The following is a 17882-nucleotide window of genomic DNA, read 5'->3' as shown; positions in this document are numbered from 1 at the left end:
CTAACAAAATACAAACGTTTGTAAAGGATTTTGACATAGATTATCAAAGCGTAGATATCAGACCAGTTACGAATTTGTTCTTATATACTAATGTCTTGATGTGTATTAAGTAATTCGATCTGTTAACATCAATTCACGTAAAACAAAGGCTAGTTGTCAAAATCAAGATTGTCTAAGGGAAGATCAGGAAGCCAGTAAAGGTGGTGTGGTGAGCGTAATCATCATAGACATGATGTTGGGCCTTCAGCTGTGTGTAGACCTCTTCTCCTTCCTCCAACTGCAGCGTTGCTCCATTGGATCCACTGTCTTCTCCATCTTGGCCTGACTGGATGTCAGTCACAGTCACCACAAGTTGACCACCTTTGTACAGGGACACTCTTCTATGGTTGTTGGTGTATGAAAAGGCAGTGAATCTGAAGTAGTAGGTTCCGCTCACCGGAGCCTTAAAAATGCCAGTTGATGGACTATAAGCGTTGCCAATGTTGGTGATGACATGCTTGTAGACCAGGGTGGTATCAGTGTCAAATGGTCCTTTGGATTCTGACAGTGCAGCTGAGAAAGCCACCTTTGGTCTGGCTTGGTTCTCTTTCTTCAGTTCCTCCACAGTGGCTCTGAGCTCCTTGGGCCTCCTATAAATCTAATTTAGCAGCAGCAAAATGCATTATTTATTAAAGTGTCTTTTGGTTAGATTAGATTGTTAAACCAAGCACCCAGTGGGAGCGTGGGGCTTGAAGGCATCGTTCGCTTTATACACTTGCAGTGGTGAGAAGAAGGTCCTGAAAACCAAGCCTTGGGCCCCAGTAAAAAAGAACAGGAAGAGTTTTCAGCTGGACAGATGGTACCAGAGACATGCCCAGGGGCTCCACAATGTACCTCTCAACCCAAAGGAGCCCTGTCAATACAACATATAGGTATTACAGTGGGTCAGTATGGTTTATGGCATGGGAATTCTATGAGGCTAAAAAAGAAGAAAAGGGGAAAGGGAATGAGGAATTAAGAGAGAACCAGAACGAGTGGGTCTGTTCGGAGTATGCAGCTATGTGATGGGTACTTTGTCCACAATCTCCTTTTATTTCCCTCTTCATCCTCCTCAGCTCAATCATTCCCCAGTTATTTCCTTGCTCTCCTGTAACTCGCCTGACTGGGCATAGTATCACAATTGGGCTTCTTATTAGATGGTACAGGATGGGCTTAGCATTAGGCATTAGAGCTAGGTTAAGTTTAGGTATAAAGGTTAGGGGTTAGGGTTGGAAATACATATAGGTTAGGACATCAGATTTCAGGTCCTCAAAAAAAAACTAAGTGTGTGTGTGTGTGTAGACTGACTGACAATGTAGACCATTGTCAGTCATTTAATATGCATAGACCCTCAGATTATTTTAGTTAATTAAATATAAATAATAGTATTCTTAATTAGGTTATACAGTTATGGAAACATTAAATATGTACAGTGGGGAGAATAAGTATTTAATACACTGCCGATTTTGCAGGTTTTCCTACTTACAAAGCATTTTTAATTTTTTACAAAAATCCAGAAAATCAAATTGTATGATTTTTAAATAATTAATTTGCATTTTATTGCAGTCAATTACATTTTGCATGATGAAAGTTCATGTACCATTAACATGTATGTGTGTATTATATGGCAAGGTCAAATCAGGCAGTGGCCTCTAAATCAATACACCCCAGAAACTGCTCCACTGTTCTACAGCTGCAAGGTACAGTGTAGTATTGATCTCAAGGTTCAGACCCCAGTTCTGTGGCTAAGAAGAAAAAACAAATTGTTCAGAACAGATCAAACAGCTTCCAGGAATATGAGTGGGTTCTGTCAATGAAGCCACAGGCCTAGTATGACTGAAACCTTGTATTATGCAATTAAATGTAATTCTCAATTCTCTCTGTTGTCCCCCCCCCAATTAACATGTCTGCTTCCACCTATGTGTTCATCCTCTCTGCCCCCGTTCTCTCTCAATAAAGTAGACTTCATGGTTTATAACACTGCACTCTACTGTGGTAAGACAACAAAATCAAACGTTCATATATACGGTTAAAGCACCACCTAGTGGCAGGATTGTTGTAATGCATGCCAAAATAGTTAGGTTTACCTTGTGTGACACCTTCTTGGCCTAAACCTCAGGAGGCAAATCAGATAACTGTTGGGGAAAGGGGGACAAACGATTATTTTGGAAATGCCTACCTGTAAAACAGCACACCTGAGTCGCAGGTGTATGACACAGACGTATGATTGCAACAATAGTTTTTGTAAGATGCACACAATTAGAACATCACACAACTAGTTAGATCAATCATTTAAGTTACCCTGGCTTGCCTTATGGATTGGTTGGTCATTGTCTGGAGTTAGCTTTGTGCCTCAGTTCACGGTTATGCTCTCCTTTTGTTATTTTAGCTCAGGTTAATAAAAGGATGTTCTACAGCTCTGCCCATCGTGTCGTGTCTCTCAACAATGTAGAAGTGTATGAATGTATGCTTGTTATGCTTAGATAACAAAAGAAACAGCAATCAGCCAATGGGCTTACAGTACTGTGTTGTGTATTCTGACCGGTGCTGTCTATAAAGTAGAGGACGACCAGAACATTCTTTGAGATTGAGGCTGTAAGATCGAGTTATAAGGCCGCGTTTGTAACATCGATTCTGTAACATCATGAACGATCAAATGTTGCAATAAATAATTGAATTCATCTCTCCCTTGACAACCGGGTATGCGATCATTATGTCACCACTATATGAACGACTGATTTATAACAGCGGTGATCATTTGTACCCCAGGGAAACAGGAACTAGTTCAAGTCCATATAGATAAGAAGACTGAGACCAACTAAAAAGCATCTAACAGATGCCACTTGGTTTGGTTTTATTTTAAATATTCTTTAGAGATGCCAATACATTTGAAACATGTTTTAATGAAAAAAAATCTTACTACTCCATAGAAGTAATTTGAGCTCAATTTATTACTAATTGTTAATTTTTTGCATTCACTTTTTCTCAATTTTATGAAGGTTGTCAGTACAACGTCTTTTACAACATGCTTTTATCTCTAGTAGGGTTGACTACTGTAATGGCCTCTTAACTGGACTCCCGAAAAAGACTGTAAAACAACTGCAGCTCATTCAGAATGCTGCTGCTAGAATGTTAACCAGGACCAAGAGAACAGATTACATCACTCCGGTTCTTAAATCTTCCAGCTTCCAATCAGTTACAGAATAGATTTCAAAATGGTGCTTTCAGTTTATAAATCTCTGAATGTTTTAGGACCCGAATACATTTCTGATATGTTTGAAGAATATAAACCGAGCAGGGCTCTTAGATCCATTGAACACAGGTCAGCTTGTAGAGCCCAGAGTCCAAACTAAACATGGAGAAGCTGCATTTAGCACTTATGATGTACACAACTGGAATAAACTACCAGAAGATCTTAGACGTGCCCCAAACGTATACATTTTAAAATCCAGGTTAAAAACACTTCTCACGTGCCTATGACTGAGCACCTAAACTTAACCACACTGTTTAGCCTTATAGCTCCCTATGTTTTTATCCCATTTTTAATCTTTATATGTTTTCTTATTGTATTTTTTATTATTATGATGAATTCATTTGTTTAGATTTTTTCATTTGAGTATTCGTTTTTTTGTTATTGTACTTTCATATATGTTTCTTTGTAAAGCACACTGAATTGCTTCGATGTATGAATTGTGCTATATAAATACATTTGCTTGCTTGCTATTGATAAACAGCAGGGTAAACCAATAGTTTTTTGCTGAAAGAGCAGGATCTTCCAACTCATGCTGCAGAAACACATGAAAGCAGGCAGGCAGCAGCCTAGAGATCCAGGACGACCCAGCCCTCATAATAGAAACAATCTAGGCACATTTTCAAACGTGGAACCCTCTGCCCACCTTCAACCACACATAAACAACCAGTCTCAGTTTGTGTGATTGTGAGATTTCTATTATTTCAACAATTCTTTGTTATTTTTCCACACATCAAGTTAAACAATCAGTTAAACATCTTCATGACTTTTACAATTATTATGTCACAAGAATTATTGTCCTCCAGAATCATTTCTAAAGCATTGGCTGAAAGGACACAGTTACTGTTTTACAAAATACAAACGTTAGTAAAGGATTTTGACATAGTAATCAAAGCATAGATATCAGACCAGTTACGAATTTGTTCTTATATGCTAATGTCTTGATGTGTATTAAGTAATTCGATCTGTTAACATCAATTCACGTAAAACCAAGGCTAGTTGTCAAAATCAAGATTGTCTAAGGGAAGATCAGGAAGCCAGTAAAGGTGGTGTGGTGAGCGTAATCATCATAGACATGATGTTGGGCCTTCAGCTGTGTGTAGACCTCTTCTCCTTTCTCCAACTGCAGCGTTGCTCCATTGGATCCACTGTCTTCTCCATCTTGGCCTGACTGGATGTCAGTCACAGTCACCACGAGTTGACCACCTTTGTACAGGGACACTCTTCTATGGTTGTTGGTGTATGAAAAGGCAGTGAATCTGAAGTAGTAGGTTCCGCTCACCGGAGCCTTAAAAATGCCAGTTGATGGACTATAAGCGTTGCCAATGTTGGTGATGACATGCTTGTAGACCAGGATGATATCAGTGTCAAATGGTCCTTTGGATTCTGACAGTGCAGCTGAGAAAGCCACCTTTGGTCTGGCTTGGTTCTCTTTCTTCAGTTCCTCCACAGTGGCTCTGAGCTCCTTGAGTGCAGAACAATGTTCCTCCACTGTAGTTTTCAGTGAACACAGCAATACTTGGTCTTCATGGCACATTCGGGAGGTCATCTTGGCTTCTATGACTGCTGTACACAGAGATCTACAGGAACAAGTTCACTTTGTTGAGAGGGCTCTGATAACAAGTAGGGAATCTTCTAGGTTATATACTGTACATTGGCTAATTAGGTATGCATTATTATGTCAGTGTCATGATCAGGTGATTTTCCTCTGTCATAAAACATGAGTTCCTAGGAAAAATATCCTAGTTGAAACACGTTATTACATCATTCCTTCTATTAGTGAAATTCTGAGGAATCTGTCGACCTCAGGCTGGGACCGTTACAGTACTCCCCCAAAAATGTGCAGACACCCGGATGCGCCCAAACAAGCAAAGGGGAGGAATGGCAGGGCACCAAGGCGGAGGCTCAGCCCCGGGACGGGGACCAGGGACTCGTGGAGAACCAGGAGCCGGAGCAGGCAGAGGAGGGCCATGAGCAGGTGGAGCCGGCGGTGGGTCAGAAGACGGGGGAGCCGGCGGAGGGTCAGGATCCGGCGGAGGTGCAGGAGCCGGGAGAGGTGCAGGGACAGGCCGGGGAGGAGGAGCGGCCGGGACAGGAGAGGGTGCCGCCATGACCGGGACTGGAGAGGATGGTGGAGCGGCCGAGACAGGACAGGAGATTTTCCTACTTACAAAGCATGTAGAGGTCTGTAATTTTTATCATAGGTACACTTCAACTGCGAGAGACGGAATCTAAAACAAAAATCCAGAAAATCACATTGTATTATTTTTAAATAATGAATTTGCATTTTATTGCAGTCAATTACATTTTGCATGATGAAAGTTCATGTACCATTAACATGTGTGTGTGTATTATATGGTAAGGTCAAATCAGGCAGTGGCCTTGTTAGGTTCAGTTCACCAAACTTCTATATAGTCTATTTTGTCTAATGAGAAAGAACCACACCAAGAGTCAGAAAGACGTTTTAGAAGTCACTTCTGCAGAAGGGAGAGAGCCGTTAATCTCAACTGAGCCAGGAACGAGCCTGACAGTAGGATTCAACTCAGCAACTCAACACTTCTCCATGGGTGGACTGGTTTTTATTTAGAAGCACAGCGTTCAGTAGTCATAACACACATGTCCTTTTCCTCTTGGTTATCTCTAGTTGTTATTGCATACTGGAACATCTTGTTATTGCTCAAAGGTTGTACTGTCTCTGAGCGTTATAGGTAGGAAGCATGTGGTTTCATATTGACAGTAATGAAAACCACATAACTGTTTCAATTGGAACATGTTATTCTAGGCTTATACTGAACGTAATTTAGATAGACTGGCGAAAGCTTTCACAATGATTGCGACAGATCCTATATGAAACATTGACTTCTTACATTTCCCTCCTGTTGTTCCCATTGAAATCAGATGATGCACCTCTCCGGGTTAAGGTTTTCAGTGCAACCTTCATAAAAGGAAAACAGGATAGAAATGCACCAGACAGCACTCTGGGGGAGGCGAAAACCCGAAAGCATATGGGCAAAAATTCCTCCTCCGGCCCTCGGAAGGAGCGACCACCCTAATTTTGGTCAGGCACCGTCTGGTTATTTACATTTTTACACAGTCTGAACATCGTCATACGGTCTGTCATACATTTCTTGTCCATTGAGTTGTTGGTAATGTATCTCTGCATACTGGATCATAGCCCCAGTCATAGTGCGCTTAACCATAACTTGAATGATGGGAATACAGCAGCAGAAAACAAACATACAAACAACCAGCATAATCCCTAACGGGGCCAAACATTTTAACAATACCATAGCCCATGACCCTGACGTGAACCAGTCCAACCAACCCTCAGGAGGGTGGTTTTTCCCTGTGGCTGGTGAGTGAGTGTCTGTTGGTTTCTTCGGCGGACAAGGGTTTTGATACCGTCCGTCTTCCCACTTACTCAAGGGCAGCGTCTGGTGTCAACTTCTTGCACTGAGACTGATGTATCCAGGTGCTTCGTTCTGCGATTTTTACCGCAGTTGGGGTGGTAATGAGTACTCGGAACGGTCCTTCCCACTTGGGTGTCGCCCAGGACTTCCTTTTGATGACCTTTATCAGGATTTCGTCACCCGGTTTCAGGAGAGCCTGTGGAAGAGAAGACAAGGAGACTGGCAAGTTACTGGCATTTTGCACACTCTTTTCTCTAAACATTTTGCACATCCATTCTGTCAATGGGTCCAATTCCCCCTCATTCTCCTGCCATGGTTCCCCCTCCCACAAAGGTAATCTGAAAGGTCTCCCGTATACTATCTCGAAAGGTGTCAGGCCCATTGTGTTTGGTACTATTCTCATGTACATTTTGACTAACGGCAGACATTCCGGCCATGTTTTATTTTTTTGTTCCATGGTTTTCCTAAGCCTTAGCTTGATAGTCCCGTTCGTACGCTCGACTAGCCCTGCACTTTGGGGGTGGTATGAACATAGCATAGCATCATCTTCCGCTTATCCGGGGCCGGGTCGCGGGGGCAGCAGTCTAAGCAGGGATGCCCAGACTTCCCTCTCCCCAGACACTTCCTCCAGCTCTTCCGGGGGGACACCGAGGCGTTCCCAGGCCAGCCGGGAGACATAGTCCCTCCAGCGTGTCCTAGGTCTTCCCCGGGGTCTCTTCCCGGTGGGACGGGACCAGAACACCTTCCCAGGAAGGCGTTCCGGAGGCATCCGAAACAGATGCCCAAGCCACCTCAGCTGACCCCTCTCGATGTGGAGGAGCAGCGGCTCTACTCTGAGCTCCTCCCGGGTGACCGAGCTTCTCACCCTATCTCTAAGGGATCGCCCAGCCACCCTGCGGAGAAAGCTCATTTCGGCCGCCTGTATCCGGGATCTTGTCCTTTCGGTCATGACCCAAAGCTCATGACCATAGGTGAGAGTAGGAACGTAGATTGACCGGTAAATCGAGAGCTTCGCCTTGTGGCTCGGCTCTTTCTTCACCACGACTGACCGATACATCGACCGCATTACTGCAGAAGCTGCACCGATCCGTCTGTCAATCTCCCGTTCCATCCTTCCCTCACTCGTGAACAGGACCCCTAGATACTTAAACTCCTCCACTTGAGGCAGGCACTCTCCACCAACCTGAAGTGGGCAAGCCACCCTTTTCCGACTGAGGACCATGGCCTCGGATTTGGAGGTACTGATTTTCATCCCCACCGCTTCACACTCGGCTGCAAACCGTCCAAGTGCATGCTGAAGGTCCTGGCTTGAAGGGGCCAACACGACAACATCATCCGCAAAGAGCAGAGACGAAATCGTGTGGTCCCCAAACCTGACACCCTCCGGCCCCTGGCTGCGCCTAGAAATTCTGTCCATAAAAATTACGAACAGAACCGGTGACAAAGGGCAGCCCTGCCGGAGTCCAACATGCACAGGGAACAAGTCTGACTTACTGCCGGCAATGCAGACCAAGCTCCTGCTTCGGTCGTACAGGGACCTGACAGCCCTTAGCAAAGGACCCAGGACCCCATATTCCCGAAGCACTCTCCACAGGATGCCGCGTGGGACACAGTCGAATGCCTTCTCCAAATCCACAAAACACATGTGGACTGGTTGGGCAAACTCCCATGAACCCTCCATCACCCTGTAGAGGGTATAGAGCTGGTCCAGTCTTCCACGGCCTGGACGAAAACCACACTGTTCCTCCTGAATCCGAGGTTCTACTATCGGCCGTATTCTCCTCTCCAGAACCCTGGCATAGACTTTCCCGGGGAGGCTGAGAAGTGTGATCCCCCTATAGTTGGAACACACCCTCCGGTCCCCCTTCTTAAAAAGAGGGACCACCACCCCGGTCTGCCATCCCAGAGGCACTGTCCCCGACTGCCACGCGATAGGCGCAGGGAAACGACCCTCTCGTTCACCGGGGTAAACTCCAACACATGGCGGCAGAGCTGGGGAGCTATAAGCAAACCCACACCAGCCCGCCGCCTCTCACCATGGGCAACTCCAGAGTGGTGAAGAGTCCATCCTCTCTCAAGGAGTGTGGTTCCAGAGCCCAAGCCGTGCGTAGAGGTGATCCCGACTACCTCTAGTCGGAACTTCTCAACCTCACGCACTAACTCAGGCTCCTTCCCCGCCAGCGAGGTGACATTCCACATCCCTAGAGTTAGTTTCCGTGTCCGGTGATCAGGTTGTCTAGGCCCCCGCCTTCGACTTCCGCCCGATCCTCTCTGCACCGGCCCCTTATGGTCCCTCCTGTGGGTGGTGAGCCCACGGGAGGGCGGCCCCATGTCGCTCGTTCGGGCTGGGCCCGGCCGGGCCCCATGGGGAAAGGCCCGGCCACCAGGCGCTCGCGAACGAGCCCCAACCCCGGGCCTGGCTCCAGGGTGGGGCCCCGGCTGCGCCATGCCGGGCGACGTCACAGAACACATGATTTTTTTCTTCATTAAGGGGTTTTTGAACCGCTCTTAGTCTGACCCGTCGCCTAGGACCTGTTTGCCTTGGGAGACCCTACCAGGGGCATATAGCCCCAGACAACATAGCTCCTAGGGTCACTCGGGTACTCAAACCCCTCCACCACGTTAAGGTGGCAGTTCAAGGAGAGGTGGTATGGTATGAACAGTGATTTTTTAATGTAATTCCTAAATGTTGACTCATGTTCTGTATGATTTCGTTTACAAAATGAGTCCCATTATCACTCCAGATTACTCTCGGGATACCATGATTTGGAACAATTTCTTTACAGATGGCTTTGGCTACTGTCAATGCGTCTGCTTTTTTAGCTGGTACTATCTCTACCCATTTGGAGAATGTATCTATTAACACTAGACAGTATTTGTATTTATTTGTGCTACTTGTTAATTCTATGAAGTCCATGTGTATGATTTCAAAAGGGTAAGTACCGCTAGGACATCTGCCCCGTTATGGCCTTATGTTACCTTGAGGGTTGTGCTTACAGCAAATCAAACACTGTCTACACATTTTTTTTAAATAAGAGTTTAGTCCTGGAGATGCGTGAAACGCATTCCTTATTAATAGTTCCATCCCTTCTGTTGAGACATGGCAGGGACCATGGCCCAAACTTGCAGCCAGAGTGAACAGGTTTCTTGGCAGTCAGGGTTTGTCCCCTACAGTGTATATCCCTCCATCGTTCTTTGCGGCACCATCCCGTTCCCATCGTTCTTTTTCCACTGTTGATGCGTGCTGTTGCATATCCTTCAATACCTCAAAAAAAAACTTCGCCTAATGAACTGCAGTTCTTCTAATTTAAAGTTGCCTGAAAAAAAAAAAAATGTTTCCATTCTCCTATGTACGTTATGGCACCCGGGTGATTATTTCGCATGTATTTTTCATCTGTTGTTAACGTTTTCTCATTACATTGCCCCATTTTATAATACTATATTTGCATTTACTTATCTGGGACGTCCCTTCTAATTTTAACTTTAATTCAATAAAAGGTTCTTATCTTGTTTATAGTGAATCCTATCGAATCCACCATTTACTGTCTCTCCACGAAAATCCCTGATTTCAGCGTTTAGGTTGGTTGGAAATCCCCGATTCCCCACCAGGTCCCAGACCTAGACAACGTATCCCTGACACGTTTTTAATCTAACCCACGACCGTAGAGAGCGTTTAGGTTGGTTAGAAATCCCTGATTTCCCCACCAGGTCCCAGACCTAGACAACGTATCCCTGACACGTTTTTAATCTAACCCACGACCGTAGAGAGCGTTTAGGTTGGTTAGAAATCCCTGATTTCCCCACCAGGTCCCAGACCTAGACAACGTATCCCTGACATGTTTTTTATCTAACCCACGACTACAGTTTCTTAGTGGTTTCCACACGACTTTTTTCTAAAAGATAACGAAAACTTTTACCGTTTTTCTGGCTCCCGGTGAGGTCCTGGTTCGACGGGATCCTTCACTGTCCCTCGGGACGGCCGCGGATCAACACCTAGTTGGTCTCCCTCCGTGAAGGTCGGCGGGGCTGCCGGCAGGTTTAATGACCTGTTGTTCCTCCGTCGCGCCGACTGGCAGGTATCGGATCCCGGGTTTCGGCACCAGTTAATGTTAGGTTCAGTTCACCAAACTTCTATATAGTCTATTTTGTCTAATGAGAAAGAACCACACCAAGAGTCAGAAAGACGTTTTAGAAGTCACTTCTGCAGAAGGGAGAGAGCCGTTAATCTCAACTGAGCCAGGAACGAGCCTGACAGTAGGATTCAACTCAGCAACTCAACACTTCTCCATGGGTGGACTGGTTTTTATTTAGAAGCACAGCGTTCAGTAGTCATAACACACATGTCCTTTTCCTCTTGGTTATCTCTAGTTGTTATTGCATACTGGAACATCTTGTTATTGCTCAAAGGTTGTACTGTCTCTGAGCGTTATAGGTAGGAAGCATGTGGTTTCATATCTGACAGTAATGAAAACCACATAACTGTTTCAATTGGAACATGTTATTCTAGGCTTATACTGAACGTAATTAAGATAGACTGGCGAAAGCTTTCACAATGATTGCGACAGATCCTACATGAAACATTAACTTCTTACAGGCCTCTAAATCAATACACCCCAGAAACTGCTCCACTGTTCCACAGCTGCAAGGTACAGTGTAGTATTGATCTCAAGGTTCAGACCATAGACTGTATAAATAATGGACGACGCCCTTTCGCTCTTTTCCATTGGTGAAAAATGAAGCCACCAGTGTCCTGATACGGCGCTGACATCTTGGACTTGCGTCTGCGCAGATAGCGATCTTGGGACCAGTTCTGCGCAGTAGTTCTGCGCAGTAGTTATGCGCAGTAGCGAGAAGGAAGTAAAGACGTAAAGCCGCGAAATCAACGGCCCCACCCCTGTGCCCCGCCCTCACTCTCCCTCGCAGAATGCGCATACCGTAATCAATCGCAAGTCCAAGTACAGTACAACCTTTGCTTGTTAAACCTAGACGATATGTTATAGCCTAACTTACATCATGTTTAACCTTAATTTAGAATAGGCCTAATACAAAAATAATTGGTAACTTCTAGCTAACGATCACCTGCTAGCTATTAACATGGCTATTAACGAGGCTTGTTGTCTTTTAGCTAACGTTAGCTAGCCCATTACATTTATTTACTAATTAAATAGCTTATAAATTTAACTTACCGAAAAAATTTCTAAGATCGATTGGAAATGCCAGATCGGTTAGCACAATGTACTGCAGAACAACCCATTATGTCCGTGTGAAATTATATCAATTATAGAAATTTAGAGATTAAATGTAAAGTTCCAATCTCCTCAGTCCTCCGAAGATTCAGTGGCTCCTCGGCTCAGATAGCTGTCAATCACAGCTGTGAATCACGACGTCACACCACCGTTTTTAGAGCATTAAATAACTAACTAAAAACAAACTTATTTTAAAAACAAACTCTTGAATTTACATTAGCGTGATACAAACTACAGTAAATGACAGAAACCAGCTTCGGAAAAAATATATTTGAAGGGTAATTTAATTGTTTAGTTGGTCTCGCGTCCCATTGAATAACATGGGGAGGGCGGGGTTTATGACCTATACTGGGACCACTCACCAGGGGGCGATCGAGACGTTTTGGCTTCACTTTTCAGGGCTTGTGCGGCACGCTTGGTTCAGACCCCAGTTCTGTGGCTAAGAAGAAAAAACAAATTGTTCAGAACAGATCAAACAGCTTCCAGAAATATGAGTGGGTTTTGTCAATGAAGCCACAGGCCTAGTATGACTGAAATATTGTATTATGCAATTAAAAGTAATTCTCAATTCTCTCTTTTTTAACCCCCCCCCCCCCCCCCCCAATTAACATGTCTGCATCCACCTATGTGTTCATCCCCTCTGCCCCCGTTCTCTCTCAATAAAGTAGACTTCATGGTTTATAACACTGCACTCTACTGTGGTAAGACAACGAAAGCAAACGTTCATATATACCTAGTGGCAGGTTTGTTGTAATGCATGCCAAAATAGTTAGTCACCTTCTTGGCCTAAACCTCAGGAGGCCAATCAGATAACTGTTGGGAAAAGGGGGACAAACGATTATTTTGGAAATGCCTACCCTGGCAAGTGCATGCTGGCTTGCCTTATGGATTGGTTGGTCATTGTCTGGAGTTAGCTTTGTGCCTCAGTTCACGGTTATGCTCTCCTTTTGTTATTTTTGCGCAGGTTAATAAAAGGATGTTCTACAGCTCTGCCCATCATGTCCTGTCTCTCAACAATGTAGAAGTGTATGAATGTATGCTTGTTATGCTTAGATAACAAAAGAAACAGCAATCAGCCAATGGGCTTACAGTACTGTGTTTTGTATTCTGACCGGCGCTGTCTATAAAGTCGAGGACGACCAGAACATTCTTTGAGATTGAGGCTGTAAGATCGAGTTATAAGGCCGCGTTTGTAACATCGATTCTGTAACATCATGAACGATCAAATGTTGCTATAAATAATTGAATTCATCTCTCCCTTGACAACCGGGTATGCGATCATTATGTCACCACTATATGAACGACTGATTTCTAACAGCTGTGATAATTTGTACCCCAGGGAAACAGGAACTAGTTCAAGTCCATATAGATAAGAAGACTGAGACCAACTAAAAAGCATCTAACAGATGCCACATGTTTTGGTTTTATTTTAAATATTCTTTAGAGATGCCAATACATTTGAAACATGTTTTAATGAAAAAAAATCTTACTACTCCATAGAAGTAATTTGAGCTCAATTTATTACTAATTGTTAATTTTTTGCATTCACTTTTTCTCAATTTCATGAAGGTTGTCAGTACAACGTCTTTTACAACATGCTTTTATCTCTAGTAGGGTTGACTACTGTAATGGCCTCTTAACTGGACTCCCGAAAAAGACTGTAAAACAACTGCAGCTCATTCAGAATGCTGCTGCTAGAATGTTAACCAGGACCAAGAGAACAGATTACATCACTCCGGTTCTTAAATCTTCCAGCTTCCAATCAGTTACAGAATAGATTTCAAAATGGTGCTTTCAGTTTATAAATCTCTGAATGTTTTAGGACCCGAATACATTTCTGATATGTTTGAAGAATATAAACCGAGCAGGGCTCTTAGATCCATTGAACACAGGTCAGCTTGTAGAGCCCAGAGTCCAAACTAAACATGGAGAAGCTGCATTTAGCACTTATGATGTACACAACTGGAATAAACTACCAGAAGATCTTAGACGTGCCCCAAACGTATACATTTTAAAATCCAGGTTAAAAACACTTCTCACGTGCCTATGACTGAGCACCTAAACTTAACCACACTGTTTAGCCTTATAGCTCCCTATGTTTTTATCCCATTTTTAATCTTTATATGTTTTCTTATTGTATTTTTATTATTATGATGTATTCATTTATTTAGATTTTTTCATTTGAGTATTAGTTTTTTTGTTATTGTGCTTTCATATATGTGTTTTTGTAAAACACACTGAAATGCTTTGATGTATGAATTGTGCTATATAAATAAATTTGCTTGCTTGCTATTGATAAACAGCAGGGTAAACCAATAGTTTTTTGCTGAAAGAGCAGGATCTTCCAACTCATGCTGCAGAAACACATGAAAGCAGGCAGGCAGCAGCCCAGAGATCCAGGACGACCCAGCCCTCATAATAGAAACAATCTAGGCACATTTTCAAACGTGGAACCCTCTGCCCACCTTCAACCACACATAAACAACCAGTCTCAGTTTGTGTGATTGTGAGATTTCTATTATTTCAACAATTCTTTGTTATTATTCCACACATCAAGTTAAACAATCAGTTAAACATCTTCATGACTTTTACAATTATTATGTCACATGAGACCAAACAAGAATTATTCTCCTCCAGAATCATTTCTAAAGCATTGGCTGAAATGACACAGTTACTGTTTTACAAAATACAAACGTTAGTAAAGGATTTTGACATAGTTATCAAAGCATAGATATCAGACCAGTTACGAATTTGTTCTTATATGCTAATGTCTTGATGTGTATTAAGTAATTCGATCTGTTAACATCAATTCACGTAAAACCAAGGCTAGTTGTCAAAATCAAGATTGTCTAAAGGAAGATCAGGAAGCCAGTAAAGGTGGTGTGGTGAGCGTAATCATCATAGACATGATGTTGGGCCTTCAGCTGTGTGTAGACCTCTTCTCCTTTCTCCAACTGCAGCGTTGCTCCATTGGATCCACTGTCTTCTCCATCTTGGCCTGACTGGACGTCAGTCACAGTCACCACGAGTTGACCACCTTTGTACAGGGACACTCTTCTATGGTTGTTGGTGTATGAAAAGGCAGTGAATCTGAAGTAGTAGGTTCCGCTCACCGGAGCCTTAAAAATGCCAGTTGATGGACTATAAGCGTTGCCAATGTTGGTGATGACATGCTTGTAGACCAGGATGATATCAGTGTCAAATGGTCCTTTGGATTCTGACAGCGCAGCTGAGAAAGCCACCTTTGGTCTGGCTTGGTTCTCTTTCTTCAGTTCCTCCACAGTGGCTCTGAGCTCCTTGAGGGCAGAACTATGTTCCTCCACTGTAGTTTTCAGTGAACACAGACATTCTTGGTCTTCATGGCACATTCGGGAGGTCATCTTGGCTTCTATGACCGCTGTACACAGGGATCCACAGGAACAAGTTCGCTTTGTTGAGAGGGCTCTGGTGACAAGTAAGACATCTTCTAGGTTATATACTGTACATTGACTAATAATTAATGCATTATTATGTCAGTGTCATGATCAGGTGATTTTCCTCTGTCATAACCGAAACTGGTGGGGGCTAAACACAGGTGAAATGAATATACTGATTAACCGAAACAAGAACAGGAAAGACCAAACAAGGACAAGACAAGGACAAACAGAAAACACGAAGTGGAACAGTCCCCTCAGGCTGGGACCGTTACAGTACCCCCCCAAAAAGGCGCAGACACCCGGACGCGCCCAAACAAACAAAGGGGAGGAAGGGCAGGGCACCAAGGTGGAGGCTCAGCCCCGGGACGGGGACCAGGGACTCGTGGAGAACCAGGAGCCGGCGGTGGGTCAGGAGCTGGGAGAGGTGCAGGAGCCGGGAGAGGTGCAGGAGCCGGGAGCGGCCGGGACAGGAGAAGTTGCCGCCGAGACCCGGACTGGAGAGGATGGTGGAGAGGCTGATACAGGAAAGGAGGGCGCCGCCGAGCCTGGGACAGGGGAGGGCGGAGGAGTAGGCCACTCCTCCTCGGGCTCGGGCGGTAGAGGCCAGTCCTCCTCGGGCTCGGGCGGTAGAGGCCAGTCCTCCTCGGGCTCGGGCGGTAGAGGCCACTCCTCCTCGGGCTCGGGCGGTAGAGGCCACTCCTCCTCGGGCTCGGGCGGTAGAGGCCACTCCTCCTCGGGCTCGGGCGGTAGAGGCCACTCCTCCTCGGGCTCGGGCGGTAGAGGCCACTCCTCCTCGGGCTCGGGCGGTAGAGGCCACTCCTGCTCGGGCGGTAGAGGCCACTCCTCCTCGGGCGGTAGAGGCCACTCCTCCTCGGGCGGTAGAGGCCACTCCTCCTCGGGCTCGGGCGGTAGAGGCCACTCCTCCTCGGGCTCGGGCGGTAGAGGCCACTCCTCCTCGGGCTCGGGCGGTAGAGGCCACTCCTCCTCGGGCTCGGGCGGTAGAGGCCACTCCTCCTCGGGCTCGGGCGGCAGGGGGCGCTGGCAGCTGCGGCGGACACTGGGCAGCAGGAGACTGGAACAGGGGCGGCGGAAGGCCGCGGAGTAGGTAGCGGGGTGCGCCTAATGGGACCAGGGACTCGTGGAGAACCAGGAGCCGGCGGTGGGTCAGGAGCTGGGAGAGGTGCAGGAGCCGGGAGAGGTGCAGGAGCCGGGAGCGGCCGGGACAGGAGAAGTTGCCGCTGAGACCCGGACTGGAGAGGATGGTGGAGAGGCTGATACAGGAAAGGAGGGCGCCGCCGAGCCTGGGACAGGGGAGGGCGGAGGAGTAGGCCACTCCTCCTCGGGCTCGGGCGGTAGAGGCCAGTCCTCCTCGGGCTCGGGCGGTAGAGGCCAGTCCTCCTCGGGCTCGGGCGGTAGAGGCCACTCCTCCTCGGGCTCGGGCGGTAGAGGCCACTCCTCCTCGGGCTCGGGCGGTAGAGGCCACTCCTGCTCGGGCGGTAGAGGCCACTCCTCCTCGGGCGGTAGAGGCCACTCCTCCTCGGGCTCGGGCGGTAGAGGCCACTCCTCCTCGGGCTCGGGCGGTAGAGGCCACTCCTCCTCGGGCTCGGGCGGTAGAGGCCACTCCTCCTCGGGCTCGGGCGGTAGAGGCCACTCCTCCTCGGGCTCGGGCGGCAGGGGGCGCTGGCAGCTGCGGCGGACACTGGGCAGCAGGAGACTGGAACAGGGGCGGCGGAAGGCCGCGGAGTAGGTAGCGGGGTGCGCCTAATGGCCAGCCTACAGCCTGGCCAGCCTGCATGGGGTCGGGGAGGCTGAGGAACGGGACCGGGAGCGGGGTAACCAGTGTTCTAAGGGGTGACGGTAGGGGTCCTCCTCCTCGGAGTCTGAATCAGGCCATCCAAGGAGTTCCCCCACCGTCCACTTCTGCCGCCTCCTTTGGGTTAGGTTGGTCATTCTGTCACGTTTCATAAAGGGAGACGGAGCCAGGCGCAGAATGTTGAGGCGTTTCCTTTATAATAAACAAAAGCAAAACGGGAGTGCCAGGCACTACGAAACGTAGTTCAGGAGTTCAGGAGTTCAGGAGTTCAGAAAACATGACAAGCACAATGACCAACAGTGACAGGGAGAAAACGGCTGAACTAAATACACAGACTAACGAGGAAAACAGAAACAGGTGGGGGCTAAACACAGGTGAAATGAATATACTGATTAACTAAAACAAGAACAGGAAAGACCATACAAGAACAAGACAATGACAAACAGAAAACACGAAGTGGAACAGTCCCCTCAGCCTGGGACTGTTACATAATCTCTGTCCAATTTGGCTTTAGGTGGTTTAAACCAGGAGACACAGCACAACAATTACATTAAAACATTTTTATTGGATTGTGAAATAGCCAAAAGAGTGAAGGTCATTTAAACCCTATTATTCAATGGAAAATAGTACAATGACAACATATCAAATGTAATTCCTAAATAATTCCTCCAATTTAGATTTGAATACCCTCAAATGAAAGCTGAGAGACTGCACTTTAAGCCCATATTC

The 17882-nt window shown here is 46.0% G+C and overlaps 2 protein-coding genes across 2 annotated transcripts; both read right to left on the bottom strand.

The window, feature by feature from the left end:
- Window positions 1-172: 172 nt before the first annotated feature.
- LOC114830153 (complement C1q subcomponent subunit B-like) lies at window positions 173-851 on the bottom strand. Its single transcript, XM_029117201.2, has 2 exons — window positions 843-851; window positions 173-637 (listed from the first exon to the last, which is right to left on the bottom strand). The coding sequence occupies exons 1-2, from the start codon at window positions 849-851 to the stop codon at window positions 173-175; spliced, it is 474 nt and encodes a 157-aa protein (XP_028973034.1).
- A 13568-nt stretch (window positions 852-14419) lies between these two features.
- LOC105031020 (complement C1q-like protein 2) lies at window positions 14420-15390 on the bottom strand. The gene has a single exon (XM_010905200.4). It carries the CDS (start codon window positions 15302-15304, stop codon window positions 14774-14776), a length of 531 nt encoding a protein of 176 aa, XP_010903502.3. The 5' UTR covers window positions 15305-15390; the 3' UTR covers window positions 14420-14773.
- Window positions 15391-17882: the final 2492 nt, after the last annotated feature.

This window comes from Esox lucius, chromosome 23 (assembly GCF_011004845.1).
Source record: "Esox lucius isolate fEsoLuc1 chromosome 23, fEsoLuc1.pri, whole genome shotgun sequence".
NCBI lineage: Eukaryota > Metazoa > Chordata > Actinopteri > Esociformes > Esocidae > Esox > Esox lucius.
The sequence above is the reverse complement of the archived record's forward strand: the minus strand, read 5'-3'. Positions and strand labels throughout refer to the sequence as shown.